This window comes from Ailuropoda melanoleuca, chromosome 6, assembly GCF_002007445.2.
Source record: "Ailuropoda melanoleuca isolate Jingjing chromosome 6, ASM200744v2, whole genome shotgun sequence".
Taxonomy (NCBI): Eukaryota; Metazoa; Chordata; class Mammalia; order Carnivora; family Ursidae; genus Ailuropoda; species Ailuropoda melanoleuca.
Window position 1 is genome coordinate 9,464,374 of NC_048223.1, and position 27,953 is coordinate 9,492,326.

Genomic DNA, 27,953 nt, shown 5'->3' on the forward strand with positions numbered 1-27,953 from the left:
TGAACATGTTCTCCCTGCAGCCTGCTCCTTGACATTCAGCACTCACCCACACTGAACTAGAGGCTATCACCATGACAAGGGACCAGAATGGAACCTGGGAGATGGAGAGTAATGACAACTTTGAAGGCTACATGAAGGCCCTAGGTAAGGAGGAGACCAGGGGTGAGGGAAGGAGGGGAACTTTGGAAGAACTGTGGTCCAGCCCTCCAGACGGTGCCACCGTGGAGTTCAACAGATCTGTGTGCAAGCCTCATTCCTTTTTTGCTAGCTATGTAATAATAGGAAAGTCATACAAATTCTCTGTGAAGCTCAGATTCCTCATCAGTAAGTTGGGAATAATAGTAAGTGAGATTATGTCTGAAATGTCCTTAGCATAATTCCTGGCATGGAGAAAAGACATGTGAATAGAGGGTACACACACACACACACACACACACACACACACACACACAGGCATGCACACACGGAGTAAAACCAAACTTGACAGGATAATGCAGTAGCTCTCTTGCCTTTGATCACCATCTCTTAGATCACCAGTTGGACCTGATATTATCCACGAATGGCCCCTGCATTGCACTTATGTCAGGCTTGTGGTGGGGAAGCAAACAAGAGTGGCTAAAAAATTTCTCAGCTAGAGAATATCAGACCCACAGAAGGCTAGGAGTGGCTTTTGTCGCACAGATCAAACAACTCACTGCTTTACCTGGCTTTTGAACTGGACTCCAGGCCAAGGTCTTGATCAGCGTGTGTCCTGAGTTGATGCTCTTGTGGGATCTCTCATGGGGCTGACAGAAGTCACATGAAAGCTGAAGGAGGAGCTGATGTGTGGGCCAGCTGCCATGGGCCAGGCACTGGGCAGGGAGCTTTGGCTGCCTGGGCTTATTTTGTCCTGCAACACCCTCCTCACCCCTTCTCCAGCTTTAGAGCTCTCCACGTCAGGAGCTCCTGGTTGGAATCTCCCCACTGCTGGGGCTGCCCTTGGGGTCAGAGGCCCAATAATTTGGATATGATGATGGGAAGTCTCATCAAGAATGGGAATTGTGGAATTTTCTGTGCGATTAACTTCTAGCTTGATGAACATTTCCACCGTGTTCGGTGAACAAGGAGAGCTAGGACGTATTGCACAACTTATAGAAATTGGAACTTTCTTCATGTACTCCAGGCATGTTTCCAACACAGAATTGCTTTCTTTTTCCTCCTGGCTGTCAGAGTTTTACCTCAAATCCTCGGGGGAGTGGGGAGGGGGCACAAATCCTGCGCTGAGTTTAGTGCCCTGAGTGGACCATAGAATGGAAGACTGATCTATACATGGGCAGATGGTCTGGAGCTTAGCTCAGAAGTATAATTCTGAACAAGATCATGTAGGTGAGGAAACCAAACCAGAAGGGCCAGCCCAGTTAAGGCTTGCTCTCTAACCTTGACCAATTTTTTAACCTTCCAGAACCAGTTTCTTCATCTGCCAGATAGGAATTTTCTGGTCTGGGTTTCCTCACAGCATGCTTGGAGAGGAGGCAGAAGCTGAAGGGCCTTGTATGACTCAGGCTCAGAAATCATACAGCATCACTTCCATTGTATTTTATTGGGTTGAAGGAGTCATGAGCCCACCCACATTCAAGAGAAAGGTATAGAGACCCCATCTTTCAGTGAGAGGAGTGGCAAAGTCACATGGTATGAACAGCGTGTAGGATGAGAAGTACTGTTGCAACCGTTTAAATAAATGTAGTCTGTCACCCATGGGACAGTGGGTGATTCCATCCCTTAGGTCCATAGCAATAGAACAACAGGAACAAGATGTATGTGTGGGGTGTTGGAGGGTGTTACTGTATACAGGTCATTGAAGGCTTCCTAAGTGCTGGGTGGGGTTTTGAAGGATGGAGGGAATTGCTCCACACAGAAATGGAGTCAGGCATGACTCTGCAGGCATATGCAAAGACCAACCCAGTAAGAACGTGGTGTTGGGGGCACCTGGGTGGCTCCATTGGTTAAGCGACTTCTTTCGGCTCAGGTCATGATCCTTGAGTCCCAGGATTGAGTCTACTTCTCCCTCCGATCCACCCCCTTCTAGAGCTTACTCTCTCTCGCTCTCAAATAAATGAAGTATTTTTTTTTTTAAAAAGAATGTGGTGTTGGACAGAGGGAACAGAACAAGTTGTATTGCCAGACAGTGAAGTGCAAGGAGGGGATGAAAGAAAGTCAGAAAGGTGACAGGTCAGGTCTTGAAGGTGGTGTGCCACCACTGTGGACTTCATCCTATAAGGAGAGGAAGTGTCTGCAGAGGAGAGAGAAGCCAGCAATGCTTACTCTTAGAGTAAGGGGTGAATAGATCTGCAGGGACCATCATAGAAGTGAAGGGGCTGTTGTGATGGCCCTGGGAAGATGGTAAAAGCAGTGCCAAGAAGGTGGACAGGGTTAAGTCTGGAGTGGAAAATAGACTAGATTTGGTGCCTGGGTGGGGACAGGGCAGGGAAGGAGCCTAGAAAATGAAACACTGTCATGTAACTTTAATCAGTGAAGATGTGGACATATAATGGAAGGTGTGTGTCCTAAAACTGGTCAGTTAACGTTCAATGTAAACATTAAGATGTTCTTTAGTCCACAAATTGTAAATATTAGGGAAAATCCAATTCTTCTCTTAATTTGGAAAAGGAGGGGGGCATCTTCTATGAAGAACATCTTCTCATTTAAATGAACATGCACAGATTTAAAAGAGAAGAGGCCACTGCAGAAAGTCCTAGTGGGTCACTGGAAAATTCTACCAGAAAGGAGGTGGGCTTAGAGGATGCAATCAGCCAGCTCCCACCTGCAGGGTCTCTGCCTGGAAAGGTTTCCTGAATACCCACAATGGTCCAAATCCTGTCCTGACTGCTTAGGAGCCACAGTCCAGCTCCAGAGGTGAGCACGTGCCACGAGAAGCATTATCAAGCCATGGTAAGCATCTTGCCAGAACTTCATATACATTATTTCATTTAACTTATTCAGTTTCAACAAATGCATTGAGCACCATGACACGTCAAGAAATGTTCTAGGCACTGGCAACATGGTGGTCAACGACACGACAAGTTCCTTGCCCTCTTGGAGTGTACATGCTAGTGGCTGTGAGAGAAAGCAGATAGTTTAAGGTAGTGTACAGTAGGTAGGTAAGAAAATAAAAAGGACGTCTGGAGTGAAGAGCAATGGGTGGTCAGGGAAGGCTGTCTGAGGTGACAAGCGAGCCAAGGCTTGACTGTCGAGAAGTGGTGTCACAGGTACAGGAGACAGCAAATGCAAAAGTTGTGGGTGTGTTCAAGAAACACAAAGCCTGGTGAGTTGGGAAGTGGCAAACAAGGGGCAGGTGAGCCCTTATGATGGAAGACAATCTAGCTTATTTATATTCTTTAAGGATCACTACAGCTCAGTGTAGAGAATGAATCATTAGAGAGCAAGACTAGAAGCAGGGAAGCCCATCCTAGGAGGCTGCTGTGTTGTTCAGGCAAGAGGTGCTTGGGCTAGTAGTGCTCCCGGGCCTGGAGAAGAGAGGACGGGTTCGCCATATATTTTGGAGATAAAGCCAACAGGGCTTGCAGAGGAATATGAAACCAGCGCATATGGAGGAAATGAAGACGGCCCCAGGCTTTGGGCTGAACAACTGGGAAGATGGTGATCCCGTAGGCTGAAATAGAGAAGCCATGGGGAGGAGTAAGTTTGGAGAGGGGTGCTGGGTGGGGCAGAATGCAAGAAGAATTCTGTTTTGCATATTTTGACTTCAGATGCCCATTACACATCCAGGTAGAGTATTAAAATTGGCGTGTTGATACAAGATCTAGAGCTCAGGGTGTAGTCAGGGATTGAGATGGAAGGAATGCTTTCCATTTCACAGATGAGGAATCTGAAGCCCAGAGAAGTGAAAGGAGCTCCCTGGGGTCACCTGGCTGGGAAATAATATTGCACAGACAGGATCCCAGTCTGCCTGCTTCTCCCACCCAGGCTCTTTCCCCAGCACTGTTCCAGGTGCAGGTACTAAGCATGGGGGTAGGGGAGAAGGAGCTTCATTCTGAGCAAGGTCTGTTGGGATGGTAGACAGTCAGGACCCTCAGAAACATTGCAAGAGTCACTCAGAGTTCCTGGGTGGAAATTAATTAGCAAATGAGGGAGAGGGAGAGAGAAAGAAAAAATGTCTGATGACCCAAGGAGTTAGTTTCACAAATTTTGGATTTCTGCTAGTGCTTACAGGTCAAAGAAGTTATATACGTTGCCAGAGTGTTTACTTGAACCACATGGTATCTGGTTGGACTTTTATTTATTTTTTAAAGATTTTATTTATTTATTTGTCAGAGAGAGAGAGAGCAAGCGGCAAGCAGGGGCAGCTGCAGGCAGAGGGAGAAGCAGGCTCCCCACTGAGTGGGAAGCCTGATGGGGGGCTTGATCCCAGGACCCTGGGATTATGACCTGAGCAGAAGGCAGACGCTTAACCAACTGAGCCACCCAGGCATCCCTGGTTGGACTTTTATTTTTTTTTATTTATTTTTTAATTTTATTTTATTATATTATGTTAATCACCATACAGTACATCCCCAGATTCCGATGTAAAGTTTGATGCTTCATTAGTTGCATATAACACCCAGTGCACCATGCAATACGTGCCCTCCTTACTACCCATCACCAGTCTATCCCATTCCCCCACCCCCTCCCCTCTGAAGTCTTCAGTTTGTTTCTCATAGTCCATAGTCTCTCATGTTTCATTCCCCCTTCTGATTACCCCCCTTTTCTTTATCCCTTTCTTCCCCTACCGATCATCCTAGTTCTTATGTTCCATAGATGAGAGAAATCATATGATAATTGTCTTTCTCTGCTTGACTTATTTCACTTAGCATTATCTCCTCCAGTGCCGTCCATGTTGCAGCAAATGTTGAGAATTCGTTCTTTCTGATAGCTGAGTAATATTCCATTGTATATATGGACCACAGCTTCTTAATCCAGTCATCTGTTGAAGGGCATCTCGGCTCCTTCCATGATTTGGCTATTGTGGACAATGCAGCTATGAACATTGGGGTGCATATGGCCCTTCTCTTTACTACGTCTGTATCTTTGGGGTAAACACCCAGTAGTGCAATGGCTGGGTCATAGGGTAGTTCAATTTTTAACTTTTTAAGGGACCTCCACACTGTTTTCCAGAGTGGCTGTACCAACTTGCATTCCCACCAACAATGTAGGAGGGATCCCCTTTCTCCACATCCTCTCCAACAATTGTTGTTTCTTGCCTTGTCTATCTTTGCCATTCTAACTGGCGTAAGGTGGTATCTCAGTGTGGTTTTGATTTGAATTTCCCTGATGGCTAATGATTTTGAACATTTTTTCATGTGTCTGTTAGCCATTTGTATGTCTTCATTGGAAAAGTGTCTGTTCATATCTTCTGCCCATTTTATGATTTGTTTATTTGTTTCTCGTGTATTGAGTTTGAGAAGTTCTTTGTAGATCTTGGATACCAGTCCTTTATCTGTGGTGTCCTTTGCAAATATATTCTCCCATTCCGTGGGCTGTCTCTTAGTTTTTTTGACTGTTTCCTTGGCTGTGCAGAAGCTCTTTATCCTGATAAAGTCCCATAAGTTCATTTTATCTTTTATTTCTCTTGCCTTTGGAGATGTGTCGTGAAAAAGGTTGCTCTGGCCGATGTCATAGAAGTTGTTGCCTATGTTCTCCTCTAGAATTTTGATGGATTCCTGTCTCACATTGAGGTCTTTCATCCATTTGGAGTTTATTTTTGTGTATGGTGTGAGAGAGTGGTCAAGTTTCATTCTTTTGCATGTAGCTGTCCAATTTTCCCAGCACCATTTATTGAAGAGACTGTCTTTTTTCCACCGGATGTTTTTTCCTGCTTTATCAAAGATTAGTTGCCCAAAGAGCCGAGGGTCCATTTCTGGGTTCTCTATTCTGTTCCATTGGTCGATGTGTCTGTTTTTGTGCCAGTACCATGCTGTCTTTGTGATCACAGCTTTGTAGTACAGCTCGAAATCCGGCATTGTGATGCCCCCAGCTTTGTTTTTCCTTTTCAACAGTTCCTTGGAGATTCGGGGCCTTTTCTGGTTCCATACAAATTTAAGGACTATTTGTTCCAGTTCTTTGAAAAATGTCCTCGGTATTTTGATCGGGATAGCATTGAAAGTGTAGATTGCTCTGGGTAGTATGGACATTTTAACTATGTTAATTCTTCCAATCCATGAGCATGGAATATTTTTCCATCTTTTTATGTCTTCCTCAATATCTTTCAAAAGTGATCTATAGTTTCTAGCATATAGGTCCTTTACGTCTCTGGTTAAGTTAATTCCAAGGTAACGCATGGTTTTTGGTGTTATTGTAAATGGGATGGATTCCCTAATTTCTCTTTCTTCAGTCTCGTTATTCGTGTATAGAAATGCAACTGATTTCTGGGCATTGATTTTGTATCCTGCCACCTTACTGAATTGTTCTATAACTTCTAATAGTTTGGGAGTGGATTCCTTTGGGTTTTCCATATAGAGTATCATGTCATCTGCAAAGAGAGACAGTTTGACTTCTTCTTTGCCGATTTGGATACCTTTGATCCCTTTTTGTCTTCTGATTGCTGTTGCAAGGACTTCTAGTACTATGTTGAATAATAGTGGCGAGAGTGGGCATCCTTGTCGTGTTCCTGATCTTAAGGGAAAGGCTTCCAGCTTTTCCCCATTGAGAATAATGCTTGCAGTAGGCTTTTCATAGATGGCTTTTATGAGATTGAGAAATGTACCCTCTATTCCTACACTCTGAAGGGTTTTAATCAGGAAAGGATGCTGTATTTTGTCAAATGCTTTTTCTGCATCAATTGAGAGGATCATATGGTTCTTGAGTCTTTTCTTGTTGATATGATGTATCACATTGATTGATTTGCGAGTGTTGAACCATGCTTGCATCCCAGGTATGAATCCCACTTGGTCATGATGGATAATCCTTTTAATGTACTGTTGGATTCTATTAGCAAGGATCTTGTTGAGGATTTTGGCATCCATATTCATTAGAGAAATCGGTCTGTAATTCTCCTTTTTGAGGGGGTCTTTGCCTGGTTTGGGGATCAAGGTAATATTAGCCTCATAGAATGAGTTTGGTAGCTTTCCTTCTGTTTCTATTTTTTGAAATAGCTTTAGGAGAATAGGTATTATTTCTTCTTTGAATGTTTGGTAGAATTCCCCAGGAAAACCGTCTGGGCCTGGAGTTTTATTATTTGGAAGGTTGTTTATCACTGACTCAATTTCTTCATAGTTAATTGGCCTATTTAAGAAATCTATTTCTTCCTGTTTCAGTCTTGGTAGTTTATAGGTTTCCAGGAAGGCCTCCATCTCTTCCAGATTGTTTAGTTTTTTGGCATATAGCTGTTGATAAAAGTTTCTAATAATCCTTGCAATTTCAATGGTGCTGGTCGTGACCTCTCCCTTTTCAGTCATAATTTTAATAATCTCAGTCCTTTCTCTTTGTTTTTGGACAAGTTTTGCCAGTGGTCTATCAATTTTATGGATTCTCTCAAAGAACCAGCTTCTAGTCCTGTTGATCTGCTCTACTGTGGTTCTGGTCTCTAATTCATTGATTTCTGCTCTAATCTTGGTCAACTCCTTCCTTGTCAGTGGGTTAGGCCTGTCCCTCTGTTGCTGTTCCAGTTTCTTGAGGTGAGAATATAGAAACTGCATTTTAGATTTTTCTATTCTTTTGAGTGAGGCTTGGATGGCTATGTATTTCCCCCTTAGGACTGCCTTTGCAGTATCCCATAGGTTTTGGACCGTTGTGTATTCATTCTCGTTGGTCTCCATAAATTGTTTAATTTGTTTTTTGATTTCCTGGTTTATCGAGTCATTCTTGAGCAGGATGGTTCTTAGCCTCCAAGTGTTTGAGTTTCTTCCAGGTTTTTCCTTGTGGTTGAGTTCCAATTTCAGAGCGTTGTGGTCTGAGAATATGCAGGGGATAATTTCAATCTTTTGGTATTGGCTGAGACCTGTTTTGTGTCCCAGAGCATGATCTATTCTTGAGAATGTTCCATGGGCATTTGAATAGAATGAGTATTCTTTGGTTCTGGGGTGTAGTGTTCTATATATATCTATGAGGTCCAACTCGTCGAGTATGGCATTCAAAGCCTTTGATTCTTTGCTTAGTTTTTGCCAGGGTGTTCTGTCTATTTCTGATAGTGGGGTGTTGAGGTCCCCTACTATTACTGTGTTCTTATCTATATGTCTCTTTATTTTGGTTAAGAGTTGGCTTGTGTATCTTGCTGCTCCCCTGTTGGGGGCATATATATTAATAATTGTCATATCCACTTGTTGAATACTTCCTTTAAGAATAATATAGTGCCCTTCTGTATCTCTCTCTATGGCCTCTAGTTTAAAATCCAGTCTATCTGATATGAGAATTGCTACTCCAGCTTTCTTTTGAGGTCCATTTGCGTGGAAGATGGTACTCCATCCCCTTACTCTAAGTCTGAATGCATCTTTGGGTTCAAAATGAGTCTCTTGTAGACAGCAAATGGATGGGTCATGTCTTTTTATCCAATCTGCAACCCTGTGGCGTTTTATGGGAGAGTTTAAGCCATTTAGATTGATAGAGATTATTGACAGATATGATTTTAATGATGCCATTTCTCTTTAAAGTCTTTGTATCGGTTGTGACTTGCTGCTCTGTATCACTCTTGGGGCCTTTTTACCTTTATAGAGCCCCCCTTAATATCTCCTGTAGGGCTGGTTTCGTGGTTACGAAATTGGTTAATGATTGGCGATTTTGGAACGTCTTTATTTCTCCATCAATTCTGAATGACAGCTTTGCTGGATAAAGGATCCTTGGCTGCATGTTTTTCTCTGAAAGAGCTTTAAAAATGCCCCCCCAAGCCTTTCTCTCATTCCAGGTCTCTGTAGACAGGTCTGACGTAATCCTGATACCTTTGCCTTGGTACGTGAGAAATTTCTTTGCCCTGGCCGCTTTCAATACTGTATCCTTGGATCTAATATTTGCGAATTGCACTATGACATGCCGTGGCGTAGGTTTGTCCTGGTTGAGCTTGGATGGGGTCCTCTCTGCCTCTTGGACACGAATGCTTGTTTCCCTTGCTAGATTAGGGAAGTTTTCAGCTACAATTTGTTCAAATATCTCTTCTAGACCTCTGTTTTTCTCCACCCCTTCAGGGATGCCGATGATTCTGACATTGGATCGTTTCATAGAGTCAGTAATCTCCCGTAATCTACATTCGTGGGCGTGGATTTTTTTAAGACCAGCTTCTATTTTCGTTTTTTCTTCTACTAACCCATCCTCCAATTCGCTAACGCGTTCCTCTGCCTCGGTGACCCTGGCCGTCAGAGCCTCTAGTTTTGACTGCATTTGGCTCATAGAATTTTTAATTTCTGTCAGATTCGCTCTCATTTCTGCCCTTAGGGATTCTATATTCTCAGCAACGCTTTCTCTGATGCTTTTTTCAAGTTTACTCATCATCTTGACCATTGTTGCTCTGAATTCCATTTCTGATAATTGGGATACATCCATATGTATTAATTCTGTGGCCGAGGCCAATTCTGTGGCAGAGGCCACAGACTCATTATCTTTTCTTTGCTGGGGGGGACTTCTCCTTCTCGTCATTCTGATGAAGAGAGATTGCAGGGTTGTCCAGAGCCCAAGTGTTGACTGGGACCCAGGCCGTGCGCCCTTGTTTTATAGAGATCTTAGGGATGTGGGCTTCTTCCTTAAAGAGTTTATTTATTTATTTGAGAGAGAGAGAGACAGTCAGCAAGAAAGGGAACCCAAGCAGAGGAGTGGGAGAGGAAGAAGCAGGTTCCCGGTGGAGAAGCCCGATGAAGGACTCCTTACGGAGCGTTGTGATCACACCCTAATCCGAAGACAGGTGCTTGGTGACTGCGCCACTCAGGCGCTCCGGGTTGTGGGCTTCTTGATTTTTCAGCCTGCCTTCTGGGGGAGGGGCCTGCCTGCCGGTACTCAGAAAACCCTGTTTGGGTAGATTCTCGGTGTCTCCTGCAAGGGGGGATGGGGATGGGCACCCTGTGAGCCGGTATTTCCGGGCTTTTGTTCTCTGGCGGCTTTCCCTGGCAGTTTGCTATGCCTCTTCTGAGAGTCAGAGCAGCAGCGGCTGAAATTCAGCCTCTGTCTCAGAACAGAGGGATCGCGGATCGTTCTCCACTGATATTCTGGCCACTTTAACTCTGTTTCTGTTGGTGCTGCTCAACCTGGTTGGACTTTTAAACAGGGAAGGGCCTTGGGGTGCGGTGGGTAGAAAAGCCCCCAGTGAAGATAAGTTCAGCCCCTTCCTCCCAGCTTGTATTGGCCGCACCTCCCCCTGCCCCCATCCCAGTGGTGAGCACTAGAGTGAGTGGGGAGGCAAAATCATGCAGTGGGAGCAGGGGAGGCTCCCCAGCGTCTCCAGCCTGCCCCCACTGGCTAGGAAAGGTCTTAAACATATTTGGAGATGCCCATGAGAGACAGGAGGAGGCAGGCAGGGGGCCAGTCCAATTTCTCTCTAAGTGTGTTATCTGGAGGAAAAGATGCGGAGAAGATTGCTCTCGCACTCTGCTTCTCGCAGTTGCCTTAGAGTGCTATCATCTGAGAATTAAGGAGTCCAGGTTTGAAGCCCATCAAAGCCGAGCTTGAAATGGATCTCAGATTTCACATGATGAATATGTGTGCATCTCTCTCTTTAATTTACAAAGAGTGCCTGCCCTTTTAGCCCACAACTTTAGCTTTTTTCACAAGCATATTACAAAGCATTTTAATGGTGAGCAGTATACTCATATTTCAACTTTACGACTTACATTGTTCAAAATGTGGTTATGGAAAGTATGCTTTAATAAAGTCACTTCAGTGTTGTTGTTTTCTTCTGCCGTAGCTACAAGCCACATATATTATTCAGAAATAGCTTGCCTTTGGACCTTTTCCTCTGAGATAGAAATTCATTTCACCTGGCTATAAATCAGGCTCGAAGATACCTTTAATCCAGGAAAGTAGATAAAACATATTTGATAACCCTGGTGTTAAAATACAATATCAGGAAAAGAATTTTCTCTGCAAAGAGGAAGTGTTTTTGTAATCAGTGTGTGTGTGTGTGTGTGTGTGTGTGTGTGTATTCTACAGCCGCAGTTAAACCTTCCCTTTTGATTAGAAATATCACGAATTCGCCAACAGAACACTTGGCTCCCTTCCCTGGGGTGGAGCAGAGGTGACGTGATTAACTAGCCTGTGCAAATGCTAAAGGGTGGTCAAGATGCCAAACCATTTTTCAATGCAGAGAAGCAGCAATGCTTGATTCCATGTGCATAGAGCCCTAATAAGATTCTCCCGGCACTGGTCACAGAGATTGGCCGGGGGTGTTGTGGCCAGGACAAACCAGTTCTCTCAGCAATAGGTATTTTTAGCCGTGATCCACCTTTCTAGGCAACCAGGGACAAGCAATAATTTTCATTAGCAGCCTTAGTTGTGAGTGATAAACAGAATTTATTTGTGGACAAGCTGTCAGGAGCTCTGTCCCAGCTGGGTAACTATGAACCCACCACTTAAATTCTCTGGGCCTTGATTTCCACATCCTCTCTGAGGAACACTGCTGTTCTAAATTTTTCTGTAATCCTCAGTTCTCCCTTCGTTGCTTTACCTGGAGACTTCCCCCTCGTTTCACCTGGTTAACACCTGGCCTGCGGTTTTCTTTCTCATCTCCGAACTACAGTTTCAGCACCGTGGTTTAAAACAGCATGGACCTCAGGAGCGGGAGCTAAAGTTGTTTCTACCGACTGGCCAAACTTTGCAGCGAGGAAGCTGGTCCATGCAGAGAAATGTTTGGTCAGGTTGGCTAAAATGCCCACGTGGCAGGGCAGGGTGACGCTGGTGAGGGAGTCGATCAGCCACCATTCTGACTGTTCCTGCGGAGTCCAGAGCCCTTGGAGATGCATAAATATGAACCAAATATTTCACTCTGGCCTGAATGCCGATCTGACCACTGTTTCACCTAAACAGAAAAGGCCAAGGGAGTGGAGGCCAATGTGCACAGAATACCCACAAGCTTACTGGTACTTTGTAAAGCATTTTACCATCATTGTAACTGAATCCTTACCTAAATAACACTATGAGAGATGAGCATTCTTTCCTGATTTTACTGTGAGTAAGCTTAGGCTCAGAAAAGGAAAGTGACTTTCCTGAGGTCACATAGCTGGGAAATCTGGGGCCGGATTTATACCTGTATCTGACCCTCACTCTTATACCAGAAGTTCTAAACTTTAGCATGCACAGAACTTGCAAGGCTTGTAAAACAAGCAGGGCCCAACCCGCAGGTCTAGGGTGAGCCCCAGAATTTACATTTCTAAGAGGTTCCCAGGTACTGTGATGCTGCTGGTCCAGGGACCTCACTCTGAGAACCACTGTCCTAAACTATGGTGCCCATTAACCAATCCAGAAGTGTTTCTTGAGCTACCTGTGCCCAACCCTGGACACAGAGCAAGGTCCTAGAGGTAAGACTTTGGAGGAAAGAACAATCACCCCCATGGAAAAGTCAAAGGACACTATCTGTGTGTCTCCTGGAGGTAAAGCTGTGTGGTCTGAAGAGCAGGTGAGGAAAGAGCAGAATCGTCTGGAGAAGGCAAGGTTGGGGCTGAGTCTTGTGAGACTTGGAGAGCTGGGAGGAGAGCAGCAGGGATTTAGGGGGCAAACCCACAGGGCATATCCGGGAAAATGCGAAGGACGTGGAGAACAGCAGCCTGTGAGCTCAAGGGGCTTCATAGTGATGATTACAATGATGGAAGCTGCCACCATTGATAAGGCCATTACCACAAGCCACTGGGCAGAATTTAAGCCTCAAAGCAACCTGGTGCAGTTCATAATAGCTCCAGTTATGGCCATTGCGCTCTGCTGGACTCTAGGGTCCAGCCATGGGACTGAAGCTGGACACACAGGTGTCACCTGACTTGCTAGACTGTGTTTCTGGGGCAGAAAGAGAGAAACAGGAGCTGGAGTGTGCCATGTTAGCCCTCTGCCTGCCACAAGCATGTGTTTATACTGACTAGATCTGGAAGACTCTTCAGTGGCTTTTAGCAATTTTAAGGCAGGATTAATTTCTAAGACAGAAATACTTGACCAGTTGGTCCTATTTAGTCTTTTCCCTTCCAAACAGGTCAGCAGTTGCCTCGAAGGGAGAAAATGAAACAGGAGATAGTTCCACAATTGCAGGGCCCAGGTGGCTGAGAGAAAGCTGGAGGGTTTTGTCAGCCCTTTCTGTATCATGTTCTATGGAACAGCGGACCAGCTGGGTGGCATGTCCCACCACAGGGCGGGTCTATGGCCGCACAAGACTGGGAGAGTCCGTACCCTGCATCCCCGCGGTTGGGGTTGCCAAGCATCTTTCTTAGATTGAAGGCTCTGTGAAGTTCTTCAGTGTAGAAACCTGCTTCTCTTGGTTTTACCTCCTTGTTTCCTAAACATAATTGATCATGAGCCACAGTTTTGGGACCTGTGAAGCTGAGCGCCATGGCAGATACAGTGGGAACCCCGGGCTCTGTGAGTGTTGGCCTAGAATGTTCACAGCACAAAGGGCAGCAGAGAGAGCTTTCATTTGATTCCACGTCTGGTGGCCTTATTGCAGGCTGTGTGGCTTGGATGTCTCCGGGTACAGTTCCCTAAGCCACGGAGCAGAAGCTAAAGGAGCTATCAGAAAAAGGCCAGGCTTAGAGTGTGACTGACCCAGCTCAGACTTCACAGAGAGCCCTGAGCCCAGAAAACAACTGCGGTGTGGTGAAAAGGGTACATTCGAGCTCCAGGAAACATAAACTGCCCCAAACAGGGATGTGTCCTCCGGCTGGATCCAGAAGTCCCTGCCGCTCCAGGGGAGCTGTAAAGAAGAGTTGCTCAGAAGTTACTGGTATTTGGGCAACCACAGAAAGTGCGCAGACTCGGCGGAGGGGGGGGGTGTCTGACCTTCTGACAAGACGGGCTGGCCCAGAGCTTGTGGAGCACTGTGCTGGCCCCGGAGACAGGCCATTCTGGGTTCAAATTCCACCTCGATCGCTTCCTCGCTATACAACCCAGAAAAAGTGCCACAGCTTCTCTGAGCCAGTTTCCTCATTTGGTAAAATGGAGATATTATAATACTTATCTCATGGGTTTGTTGGGTGAGGTTTCCCAAGGATGGTTCCACCCTGGGGCACCATTCCTGGTTGGTTCCAAGGCGTGTCTTAATTACCACCCCAAATATTACCAAGGGTCCACACAGAGTAGCCCCCAGATCATCTGACCTCAAATGCAGTTCCTATGTTCCCCATAAGATTAATTCTCTCTCCTACTTTTCTGTATTTCATCTTGATTCCCAAGCTCAAAACTACTGTTTTCTCCTCCCAACCTGATCCCTCCACACATATCCATCCAATTATCAAACCCTGTGATTGCTTTTCCAGCTGTGTATGCTTAGATAAGTCACTTAACCTCTCTGGGTCTCTGTGTCATCACCTATGGCTGGAGGAGTAGGTACTTAAGTCATGGCTTTCAAATTTCTTAAACCATAGAAGTCTCTCCAAACAGCCTGTTATGAGGAAATTCAAGATCTAAAGCCACCCAGAGATTCCAGGTCTAGGGTAAGACCCAGAACTCTGTAGTTTTTCCATCTTCCCACCTGATCCTGTTGGGCAGCCAGCTTTGGGTCCCATTGGTGAATTCTTAGACATGACAGGTTCTCAACCAAGAGTCAGGAATGATATTTGAGCCAGGCCCTAGCATTCAGGCACTAGCTCATGCCAACTTGAACCTGTTTTTCTTTTCAACTTAGGATACAGGTATGTAATCCTTCTACCTTCTGCGCTGCCTGATGTTACTTGAAATTATTCCCTTTATGATAAATGCTGACTATACAATTTCACGTCCAAAAGCCCAGCCAGGGCCCTTCCCCATGCAGATGTGATACTCTTGTGGGTTCCCAGCTGCGGTCAAACTGCTGGCCCACATTGAAGTCCAACCAGCCAGCTTCAGTCTCTTCTTGGTCCTTTAGGAGGAGAAGAGTGATAGTAACTAAAGAGATCCAGAAGGAGATGAGTCAGAAAGGAATGGGAAGAGAGGATGAGGGACGTGATGCTTGGCTACCATGGAAGGGCAGCAGAAAGGGTGGGGGTAGGCCAGCAGAGGTGTTAATTCTCCATATTGTCAGGAGCTTCCTAAACTGTTGGTTACTGCTGGTCTTCCTCATGGGCACGATAGTATTTATCCCCCACCAGAAAGCTCACAGGGTGAAGTTTAATTACTGACCGACCATAGAGATGGGGCTGGGATTCTCAGAGCAAGAATACTCAATGAATCTGAATTGTTCTTACTCTTGAGGTCATTATTATCCTTGGGTTATGATAAAACCAATGTCAGTATTTTTAAAAACTTCCAGCTGGAATTTCTGGGGAAAAAAAAAGTTAAAGATTTAGATTGGCATCCAAAATATCTGGAGAATTCACAGACATAAAGGGGATCCAATATGATTTTGGCTAGATACCAAGAGCTTAATGATGTTTATAGCAAGTTCCAGAATGATCCTCTGTTTCTAAACCTATTCCACAGGACAGTGACATTTTGGCTTGGGTGACATTTTATACACAACCAGAGGTTAGCAAGAAGTTTGGCTCCATACCTAGCTTCGTACTGTAAAATTGAAAGCTTGGTATATGAAACACCCCACTGAAGGGCACACCCTTTTGCTTATATAATAGTCTCTGAGAAATGAATACGTTTTCCTTTAAAATACTTCCTAACAATCAATGCCAAAATGAATCTGGACAAACAAACCTAAAGTAAGCCTGATCTTCCATTAGTTTCCTTCATGTATTTCTTGGTCACTGTCCCACAATTTCCTGCTCCTAGCCCAAACCCCTTTGTCTTGTCACCTCTCCACAAATTTGCAATTTCTTTGTTTAAAAAGTATATAGCTTGGGGCGCCTGGGTGGCTCAGTCAGTTAAGTGTCTGCCTTTGGCTCAGGTCATGATCCCAGGGTCCTGGGATCGAGCCCCGCATTGGGCTTGCTGCTCAGCGGGGAGTCTGCTTCTCCCTCTTCCCCTGCCTGCTGCTCTGCTTACTTGTGCTCCTTCTCTCTCTTTGTCAAATAAATAAAATCTTTAAAAATATATAGAATGTTATTGTTTAAAAAATTTAAAAACAAAAGTTAATAAATAAAAAGTAAAAAAAAATACTTCCTAATAATTTCCTTCCTATTTGAAAATAAAGATATAGTCAAAGGTAACTGGAAGGCTCTCTGGTGAAACTTAATTTTCAAACTTCCATTGCCATTTATCTCAATCAAAAATATATGTGAAATCAAATACTGCTGATGTATCAATTGTCAATCTGTCAGCAATACTGCTCGAAGTGTGATCAATGACCGGTAATATGAACATCACCATGGAGTTTATTAGAAATGCAAACTCATGGCTTCCCTGAGAACTTCAGAGTCAGAATCTATGGGACCTGGGCCCAGGGATCTCTTTGTAGGAATTCTCTTGGAAACTCTAATACATACTAAACTTTAAAAAGAACTGCCTTATTGTTGGTCAACATTTTGCAACATATATGTGTATCAAATCATCACATCTACCACTTAAAGTGATGCAATGTTATTTGTTAATTGTATCTTAGTAAAGCTGGGGATAAAAACAACTGCTATAGAATTTGATGGAAAAAATCAAGGCAAAGAAAAGATGTAAATGGAGTAAATGTGGCAAAATCTTGATAATGGTTGAATCTGGCTAATGGATCCGTGGAGTTCCTTGTACTCTCCTTTCTACTATGGTTTGTTTTAAACTTTTCACAATAATCTGCACAAGTATTTATTAAATGTCTGGAATATGCTTAAAGTTGTCCTGGCGGCCCATGACTGAGGCAGAACAGCCTAGCTAAGTACACCCCCCAATCTGCTTTAAAAATGGAGGTGCATATGTATCCTAACCTGCCATGGACATTAACAAAAGGCCCATTTTTACCCATGATCTAGACTGGTTATTTTCAAGTCTTTTAAACCATGAAATCTTTCATTCAGCAAACTCCTAGGAGGAAATCCAATTATGTTAAATAGAATGGAACTTCTATGGGGGAGGGATGTGTGTGTGTGTGTATGTGTGTGCGTGTGTGCGCACGTACCTGCATGTGCATGTGTGTGCGTATGTGTATGAATGCACGTGCCTACTGGGAATTGCAGCTCAGGGGTGAGCCCTGCCTGTTACCTCCCCCTCCCATCAGAGCTCCTGAGAAGGCGCCAAAAGACCCTAGGTTTCAGACGATTGACTGAGATGCCCAAACTGGCCGTGTGTAAGACAGCTCTTGTTCCCCATTTGAGCAAAGAAATGTGGGCCGCCCGTGGTCTGTGTCTCTGGCCCTTAATGTTTGGCCTTGTTAAAGAAATGAATGAGTCTGGCTGAGCACATCATAACCTCCACGACTTTCTTTGCCAACAGATATTGATTTTGCCACCCGCAAGATCGCAGTACGTCTGACTCAGACGAAGATCATTGATCAAGACGGCGATAACTTCAAGACAAAAACCAACAGCACGTTCCGCAACTATGATCTGGATTTCACTGTTGGAGTGGAGTTTGAGGAGTGCACGAAGGGCCTGGACAACCGGAATGTTAAGGTGAGGACCTGGCCTGGCAGTTTCTACTCATATATTCTGTGTGCAGAAGCCGGCCTTCTGGCTTTGCAATGAAATATGACAGAAACAGCCAGGGAGGGATCAGCAGAGGGGACCAGAGTGACTTGATGCTGGCACTAAGAAAGTATTGGAAGCTCAGCGGGAGGAAGCAAGCTGGCTTCTCCACTAAGCTTATAAGCAAAAGGGAGATGGAAGATTGCCGACCTCTCCAGGACCGGGGGTAGGAGGCCAGCACCTATGCTGACATGGGCCTGGAGGGCAAGGGCAATACCGTAGGGAATGAGAGTGATTTTGCGAGCTGGGTAGCACAGCTCTTCATGTCAGGGGCAGCCGTACTCAGCCCCAGCCAAGCATTGCCATGGAGCATGGGGGCCTTGTGTTGCTAGGTTACTTTTTTCTTTTCAAGAGATGTTGAGAATTCACACGTTTTAATATGAAATACCTCAATTTTGGATGATCCCACCTGATTGAACTTTTTTAAAGAAAAATGCAATGCTAATCAAAAAAAGTCAGTAGACTAAAGAAGTCAAGGTTTTCCCAGTGCTAGTCACTTAGAGAAATCTCTGGCACATTGATGGCTTCTGTCCCAGCATCACCTTAATTCACGGGACATAATCGAGAAAATCCTCCATACATCAGGCGGCCAGGCTTCCAGCCACTTGAACTGCTCGGATATAGGTAGGACCCTGAAAGTGAGCAGACAGCTCTGAGTGCACGAGTGGGTAGTTATCTCAAGGCCTGAGAACTTGACTCTGCAGAAGAAACAGGCCCTTGCCCAGAGCAGTTGTTCATAAATAAGGCAGAGAATGACAGCAGCAGGGAGAAGTGGGGTTGGGGGCAGGGGGNGCAGGGGGCAGGGGGAGGCAGGGTAACAGCTGGTCCCTCGCCTTTTACATCACCATGGGCTGGTTATCACAGCCCAGTGTCCAATCGCTGCAGTGCTCACACTCACACTCAGTGCACCTGTCTTTGGTTATCCAAATCCAATTACCCCTGGGCAGTCCCTGCAAACAGGAATGGGGAGAAATGCAATCTCAATCATATTTAAGAATTCCTTCATTCCAATCTTTTTTTTTTAAAGATTTTATTTATTTATTTATTTATTTATTTATTTATTTATTTGAGAGTGTGTGAGAGAGAGTGCGCATGCGCGCACCTGCATGAATGGGGGGAGGGATGGAGGAAGAGGGAGAAACAGGCTCCCTGCTGAGTAGGAGCCTGACTCGGGGCTTGATCCCAGGACCCCGGGATCAGGACCTGAGCCAAAGGGAGGCACTTAACTGACTGGGCCACCCAGGCAACCCCCCCCCCCAATTCCAATCTTAGCACCATGCAGGAACCTCATGGATTACACAGTCCAGGAAACTTGGAAGGACTTCCAGTTTGTCATTTAGCATGGCTGCCGCTGATCACTCACTGTCCAGGCCCATGAGCTTATACAAGGATTGGCAGCCTGCATATTTATAGCACCCACTCCCTTCATGCCCATGCAGCCACCAGGACCTCTGCCCTGGCTCTCAAAGTGAGGGAGGGCAGTGCTGAGTATCCTATCCCCAGGTGTCTGTGCCCTCACCCCAGCAGTGGGCCAGCCCCTCAGAGTGCCACAAGGAAGCTCAATCCTCCATCCTGCCTTTTCCCTTTCACCATGAACCCCACTTTCTCCAGAGTCCCACTCTTCTCTGGTGCTTCCAGGAGCTCTTCCAAAGTCAGAGGTCTCAACTGTCCCCCAAAGCAAGGGACATGAGCTCTGGCTGCTCTCCTGGGGTGGGGGGAAAAGCTGTCATCGTTCTTTGGCAATGACTCTAAAGCCAAGAGAGCAGGACGCATTTTATTTCTCCATCAAGTTGTCCTGCAGCATTGATAATCTCAGCCATCAAGTCAAGGTTGAATTATATTTAGTGCTCCTTGCTAAAGAAAAGTGGGAAATGAAAAGCACTTTGGAAATGCTTCCATCAGAGCAGCCTTGGCATAGGAGCCGAAGCTTCCGGGCTCTGGAACAGCCTGTTGTAGAATCCCCTCACTGAGGGGTTGATGGATCGACAAGGCTTCTCTGAACTGTGTGGCTAGAAGGCCAATTCCTCAGACACCAGAACGGATGGGAAATTTGTCTCTGAATTTTTGCATCACTCTGCTGTTCTAGCCTAATCTCTTCACAATGATTCATTTTCCTTCACCTTTCCATTCTGGATGTGGGCTGTGGAAAAGCAGGCCTGTTCTCTCTGACTTCTTCTCTCATCACCTTTGATAGTAGAGAACTCACTCTTCCTAAAATAAGTTACATCCTTTCAGCCCTGACCGTTAGAGGGTTCTGCCTCTCAACACCGACTGTTGTGTTCCTTTGCCTTCTGTCCCCCGCACCCTGGAGCCCCATCCTCTTCCCAGCCTTAGTCCTGCAGGGAGAGAATCCCGCTTCCCACTTCTTATCTCTGCTTTGCCCACAACAAGAAGTTGGGGCTTACACACACACACACACACACACACACACACACACAGAGGCAACTGGTGGGGCCAGAGAAGTCCCCAGGACAGAATTTGCCCAGTCTCCAGCAAAAGGCTGTTCCCATGAGAACCACAACCCAGAGCAGATGCCTCAGGACTACCTGCTTTCTGTAATCTGACTGGAACCCTTCAGCTGGAAAGGGACCACAGGGAGCAAGTGAGTCTCTCTCTCTGATTAATTTCTGAGGCCCACATGTGGTGGCATGCCTGAGGGCACACAAAGCTGTGTGTCCATGTGCACCTGCACACACGTGCATGTGTGTGTGCGCACACGTGTGTGCATGTATGTGTGTGTGTCTATATCTGACTGTGTGCACATGCATCTGTGTGTGTGTGTGCACGTGTTTCTGTAGTATTCATGCTCTTATTCTCCAGGGCTCTACTTCTCAACTCCTCTGTCGCCCTCACGAACCCCTCTGAGAACCTCCCCATTCGGCAGCGTGGGGGAGAGATGTGTGTGGGGGTGGGGCTGCAGCAGAGGCACAATAGGGCCCTAATGTGCCCGGATCCATGCCATCCCAGAGCAGGAGCAGTGACACCACTTTAACTGTGGGGTCAACTCTTTAAGAGACCCAGAGACCCCCTTCTTCCTTCCTGCGGGTCATACATATTCTTCACTTTCTATGCTGAATTGTTTCTAAGAGGATTTAAAGCCCTTTTCAAAAATACACAAGCTACCCAGAATAAAATTAAAAAGAAACAACGGATCCTCATGTAATGGAATAGCATGCAGACGTAGAAAGGAACCAACACTGATATATACCGCCACCTGCATGAACTCAGAAAGTATCCTGCTAAGCGAGAGCAGTCAGCCACAGAGGCCACATATTGTAGGACTTATATGAAATGCTCAGAATAGGCAAATCCCTAGGGGCGCCTGGGTGGCTCGGTCAGTTATGTGTCTGCCGTCGGCTCAGGTCATGATCCCAGGGTCCTGAGATCGAGCCCTGCATCAGGCTCTTTGTTCAGTGGAGAGCCTGCTTCTCCTTCTCCTCCCTGCTCGTTCGTTCTCTCTCTCACTACCTCTCTCGCTATCTCTGTCTCTCTCTCTCAAATAAAAAAATAAAATCTTTTTTAAAAAGTCAGGCAAATCCCTAGAGACAGAAAGTGGTTGCCTGGGGCAGAGGGAATGGGGAGTGACCGCTGGCTGATGCAGGGTTTCTTTGGGGAGCCATGAAAATGTTCTGGATTTAGACAGTGGTGAGGATTTTGCAACTTTGTGAATATACTAAAAATGACTGACTTGTACTTTGAAAAGGTAAATTTTATTGTATGTGAGTTGTATCAATTAGAAACAATAAGTAATTGGGGTGGACAATCGAGGCAGGGGAAAGCAGACACAGATGATGGCAGTTAGAACACGTGGTGCCACTGTGGTGCCCACGGGAGCCTGGGGCAGCAGCTTCTTTGGGAGGCCCCCGCTTGGGATTGCCGGAGCGGATGGTGGGCGCTGCCAAAATTGCTCTGGCACAAGGGCAGCTGTGCTGGGAGAATTTAAACACGTTCATGGTGCCCCTCAATGCGCTTCATTTAGAGAGCTGTTATTTTCCTTTAAAAAAAAAAAAAACTCTTAGGGGACTGATTGGAATTTACAGAAAAGTTGCGTGAAAATAGCAAAGAACATCCATATACTCTTTGCCGAGAGCTACCTACTGTCAATATTTTGCCCCATTTGCTTTATCTTTTGTACGTGCTCTCTCACTCTTATATACATATTTTTTCTGAGCAATCCGATGTGTTACCTCTAAGTGATGCAGCGTTTCCTATGAATTAGAGCAGTCTCTCACACAACCCCAGTACAGTTATCCACTTCTGTAGATTTAGTGCTTCTTTAGTACCTTATCTGATTTCCCATCCAGGGCTGTTTTTAACGATTTTCACCGTGGACACTGAGAGGGAAACTGCAGCGTGGGCCCAGCTTCCTTCTTTAATTCAATGCAAGTGTGTCTTCTTTATCCTCTGGCTCAGAAGCAATGGTTTTCCTCACTTGTCTCCTTCTCCTCAGCCTCAAGATCTTTGAAGGCAATTGAGCCTCTTTCAAAACGTCCTCTGATGCAGGGATGAGGGACGCCAACTGAAAGGAAATTGAATGGTGGAATTTCAGTTCATTTAACCGTTCTCTCTTCTTACTGTCTGCTTTATGTAGGAGTAAGGCTGTAATATTGTAGATATTACCATAATTCATTGGTAGCCAATTACTGAGGGTCAGAATAACTTTTGATCTTGCTGCCTACTAAGATTTATTAAAAGAAAATATTAGGACAGGCCCTCGTGCACCAACGTTTTTCTTTTTTGTTCCTTCTACAAATTTGCCACACCCCCACTACATGAGACGCCTGGGTCAGGAGCTATGGGTAAAGTAATGAATTAGAGCCCTTTCTGCTCTGAAAGATCTCACTGTCTCATGAGAAAGCAGACAGGTAGATGGACAGTTAGCTTCCAGTGTCCATAATGATGGTCATGTGTGCACTCCAGGGGACCATAGAAATCAAGGCAAGGAGGCAGGCTGGCTGAGTCGTCAGGAATCATCATCAACGAAGAATACATACGATCATTTATTCTCTCATGTGGATTTATTTATTTATTTATTTAATATATATATTTTATTTTATTTTATTTTTTTATTATGTTAGTCACCATACAGTACATCCTTAGTTTTTGATGTAAAGTTCCATGATTCATTACTTGCGTATAACCACCAGTGCACCATGCAATACGTGCCCTCCTTACTACCCATCACCAGCCTATCCCATTCCCTTACCCCCTCCCCTCTGAAGCCCTCAGTTTATTTCCCAGAGTCCATAGTCTCTCATGGTTCATTCCCCCTTCTGCTTACCCCCCCTTTCTTCTTCCCTTTCTTCTCCTACCGATCTTCCTACTTCTTATGTTCCATAATGAGTGAAATCATATGATAATTGTCCTTCTCTGCTTGACTTATTTCGCTTATCATTATCTCCTCCAGTCCTGTCCATGTTGCAGCAAATGTTGAGAAATCGTTCTTTTCGATGGCTGAGTAATATTCCATTGTATATATGGACCACATCCTCTTAATCCAGTCAATTGCACTACTGGGTATTTACCCCAAAGATACAGACGTAGTGAAGAGAAGGGCTTTATGCACCCCAATGTTCATAGCAGCATTGTCCACAATAGCTAAATCGTGGAAGGAGCTGAGATGCCCTTCAACAGATGACTGGATTAAGAAGATGTGGTCCCACGTGAATTTACTTCACGATTCCGTTTCAACAAAATCACTCAATCACAGAGTCATTCAGCACTGCTCACCAAGCACATTCTCTGCTGAGTCTGGGGTTGCAGAAATGAACAGCCGACACGGCCTCTTCTTTCATGGAGCTTCTTGTCTATTGGGAGAGATAGACACTAGTTCAGTCAACATGTATTAGGCGTCCATGAGGTGTAAGGCAATGTGGGCGGGGATAGGGGGTTAGAAGACACAGTCCTTGCCCAAATAAGAAGACGTGATCCTTTCTCATCCTTTTGGGAGGGAATTGAGTCCCAAGACCGATGATGGGCAATGACAAATGAGTATTCCTTTCTCATCTATTTGGGAGGGAATTCTGGAATATTCTAGCTCTCCTTTTTCTTCCCTCTCAGAAGAACAAGGAGAGCAATCTGTGAATAAAGCTTCTTAAAGACCTTCAAAGATGTGAGGCTTTGGAAGGCCTCAAAGAAGGAGGAGACCTATTTTCTTTAGAAAACATATAGAATTTTATTGTTAAATTAACTTAGGGAATATCACATGCAGATGGTTTAAGAAAATTTAAATAGTAAAGAGTGAAATTTCCTTCCCATTCTGGCCCCCCCACCTCTCAGTTCCTTCCACAGTGACGATCACCATTAAGGGCTCTTTTACTTCCTTGCAGAGAATATGTGCAAACTTATGCATGCATACACATTCCCCCCTTGTTTTATGCACATGGCCATGCTCCTTGCTTTTTTAACTTCACTATACACTATGGAGACTGCTCTCCTCCATAGGTATAGAACTGCCTCCTTCTTTCAAGGGCTGCATAGCATGGATGAACTACACTTTTTTTTTTTTAAAAGATTGTATTTATTTGACAGAGACACAGCTAGAGAGGGAACACAAGCAGGGGGAGTGGGAGAAGGAGAAGCAGGCTTCCCGTGGAGCAGGGAGCCCGATGTGGGGCTCGATCCCAGTACCCTGGGATCATGACCTGAGCCAAAGGCAGACGCTTAATGACTGAGCCACCCAGGCACCCCATGAACCACACATATTTAACTAGCCTCCTGTTGACGGAAATTATGAGGCTTCTAGTCCTTTGCCGTAACAAACAACACCGTGATGTGTTGAGGAGTAAAATGAGGAGGGATAAATTGGTCAAGGTCAAATATTATTTTAGAAATAGGTAGACTTAACAATCTGTAGAAAACAAATTTGTCCCAAAAAATAGACCCGAATGTGCAAGGACAGTGAATAAAGAAACACAGGTCAGTTTGTCGCCAACGACGTTTGCAAGATAGAAAAGCAAACGTCTGGTCCTTAGCATAATATTGTTCACAGAGACGCAATACAATTTGCATATGCTTGGAAGAAAACCAGCTGGCATCAGAGTCATCCCTGAGAAAGGACAGGAGCGACACAAAACCACTGTCTGGATGGGAGTGACGTCATCCTTCAGGAGGTGCATGTGCAGCCCTCATCTGGGCTCAGAGGCGGGCGGCCCTGGAGAACCATCTAGGGATAGTACAAATGGTCCCGAGGCGGGGGCTAGGAGAAATAAAAGGAGAAAGAGAAGCCAGAGGAGTTGAGCTGTAAGTATGTGCACAGGAGTTTGAGCCTCTTGGGGTTCAGTAGGCTTATGGCTTCTTCAACTTGCTGGTCAGCTCAGCCCGGCTGTCCTGCACGAGCTCTGCAGCGCTGCTGCCGCCCCCGTGTTACGAGCCGGTCCGCACTGCTGCCCAGAGGAAGCCCAGGACCAGGAGAAGGGCCACCCTCCTGCTTCTGGATGATGAGGATGGCCCTGGAGCCACCTGTTGTGGGCCCCTGCTAGTCAGGTAGCTTCTCTGCCTGTACTATTGCCCTATGACGGGCCATCCTCACCATGTGATTCCTGGAGGGAAAATTCCCAGACGCAGAATTTCTAGGTCGAAGTGTATACACAATGTTATATTTCAAGAGGTAATATAAAATTGCCCTGCGAAAGGATTCATACCAATTTATATACCCACTAGCCATTTATGGAGGTGCCTGCTTCTCCACACTTTCTCTCAGTGTGTTATCAGACTCTTTGATCTTTGACCCTGTGATGAATTGTATCTGAAAAACAGCCTTAATTTGCATTTCTCCTATTATGAGCAAGGTTGAATATCTTTTCTTATGTTTAAAAGCCATCTGCTGCGCTTTAGGGGTTTTTTTTTCCCCTCGGAAGCTGTTGGCTGTGTCCTTTTCAAAATTTCCTATTGGGTTAATGATCTTTCTCTTATTGATTTACAGGAGCCCTTTATATATAAGGAAGTTAGGTCTTTGATATGTGTTGCAATTATTTTTCCCAGTTTGTTCTTCATCTGTTGACATTATACTATTTTGCCCTTCCAGAAATTTTACATCATTTATAGTCAAATGCACCATCTTTCCCCCACTGATTTGGAATCCTGTCTTCACCATATGGTAAAATGGGAGAGAAGAATTCTTTTTTTTTTTTTTTTAAGATTTATTTACTTATTTGAGAGAGAGAGAGAGGGCGTGAGCAAGGACAGGGGCAGAGGGAAAGGAAGAGAGAGAACCTCAAGCAGACTCCCCGATCAGCATGGAGCCTGAACCAGGGCTTGAGATCATGACCTGAGCCAAAATCAAGAGTCGGACGCCTAACCGACTGAGCCACGCAGGCGCCTCTAGGATCCTTTAAAAGAGAACAGAACCAGCCACATAAGCTGGTTTGGCGGGAATGGAGGGTATATGTAGAAAGTGAGTCTGGCCAATCTCGGCTCAGCAGAGGCTGAGGGCTCTGCCCTGTGGGCAAGCAGAAACCTGGCAATGGCCACAGGCACCACACCTGTGGGCTTAGGTTTGTTCCATCCCAATCAAGACCATACATCTGATTTGCCTGTGAACCTGTCATTGCAGACGCTGATCACCTGGGAAGGTGATGTCCTTGTGTGCGTGCAGAAGGGGGAGAAGGAGAACCGTGGCTGGAGGCAGTGGGTTGAGGGGGACAAGCTGCACCTGGTAAGTCCCGGGGTCTGCCCAGTCCCCTTCCGTGGTGCTTACACAGGCTGCAGGTTCACCTCACCAGGTGCTTTGCAAGAAAAATGGCCCTGCACTCATCCCCTGAGCGCCAGCCAAATGCATGTGGTCATACAGTCAGAAAGCCATTCCTGTCTGGCTCAGGGGACTCCAAGAAGAAATCTATATGGCTGTCTCTGTGAACGGCTGCAATTAAAATGAGAGTTCAAAATGCTGAGTTAGGAAGCCGAGATCCAAGGCGAAATGCAGGGAATCCGTTAAAGACCAGCTGAAGAGAAATGTGAGGCACAGAACAAAGATGCCCTGGAGGAAGGTGGCTCCAGGCCTCCTCACCATGATGTAAGCCGGGAAGAAGAGGGGCGGGAGTGGGACGGATAGGGGCAGGGGGGCTTGGGAACCACCTTGTGGACCACAGGCATTGCCTCTCATCATCATGTATGTCCACCTAAACCTGAAATATTTTAAGTTAACTTGGTACGGGAACAGAGCAGTAGGAACAATGGCTGATCTCTTGAAATAAATGCTATGTGTCTAGGTAGCTGAATTTTTCAGTCTTAAATCTTCAAGGCAATTTATGTGTCCAGCATTCAAATAGTGAGGAATCTTTCACACCTTCACGCATTCAGTCACTCGTTTGTTAAATGGCTTTTCACTCATTCAGTCATTCCTTCACCTGCGGAGTCAGGCAGCTACTTGGCCCCAGTGTCAGTATTCAGGTCACCGCAGTGCCCTCCAGAGCCAGGCTTCCTCACCTGAGATCTTTATTTTGGAAGCAGTGTCAACTGGTGATAAATGGGAAGCATCCAGCGTGTTTTCCATTGACGGTTTTCCCTACCTGCTCTGGTTTGGATGATGGATTTTTTTAATTGTAGTACAATCCCCAGTGGTCCCTGTGGCTAAGACAATGGATTCATTGTCAACTGCAATGATTTTGTGGCCATTCCCACACTCATATTTCTCTCTCCTCCCTCAAGGAGTCATGAGGCGTGGATAAGGCCTGGGGGCTCCCTCTGTCTGGATGACAAGCAGTATCTTGTCTGCATTGGCAGGCCTGAGGGGAGCCCTTCTGCTGCCCATACCCTGTTGCCCTGTCATTGCCTGGGATGCCACCAACCAACATTCTAATCACCTGAATCCAGAAAGCCCACAGCACGGAGTGACAGCCCACCAGCCTGCATATTCCCAGGCCCTTGCCTTCCAAATGCTTCTCCCCATTAGATCCTTTCCTTCTTCATGGCTTCACTGCCTTTTATAAATTAGGAGATGTTGCTTTAATCACGGGAGTAGGAAAAATCCCACCCAAGAGGGAAATTTCTTTGCATTTTTCATTTTTATAGTTGTTCAAGCTCAATTCAAGTGTCAAAATCAAATTACTGCTACCTGCAGGGCATGCCAGCTGATTGGGTCCATGAGATGCACTTGGCCGAGAATGACTGAGTGTCCTCTGTATTCCAGCTTCCCCACGCTCACGCTAACTCACAGACACCAAGAGGTTGGGGGGGGCAGAGGAAGGCCTGGCCTGCGAGTCACTCACCCACTTTCTGACCTTGCAGAAGCTGACCTGTGGTGACCAGGTGTGCCATCAGGTGTTCAAGAAGAAGTAA

General features: G+C 45.6%; 1 protein-coding gene across 1 annotated transcript; it reads left to right on the forward strand.

The window, feature by feature from the left end:
- The first annotated feature begins 32 nt into the window (after positions 1-32).
- On the forward strand, positions 33-27,953 carry RBP2 (retinol binding protein 2). Its single transcript, XM_019793650.2, has 4 exons — positions 33-144; positions 17,425-17,603; positions 26,230-26,331; positions 27,903-27,953. Exons 1-4 carry the CDS (start codon positions 72-74, stop codon positions 27,951-27,953), a joined length of 405 nt encoding a protein of 134 aa, XP_019649209.2. The 5' UTR covers positions 33-71.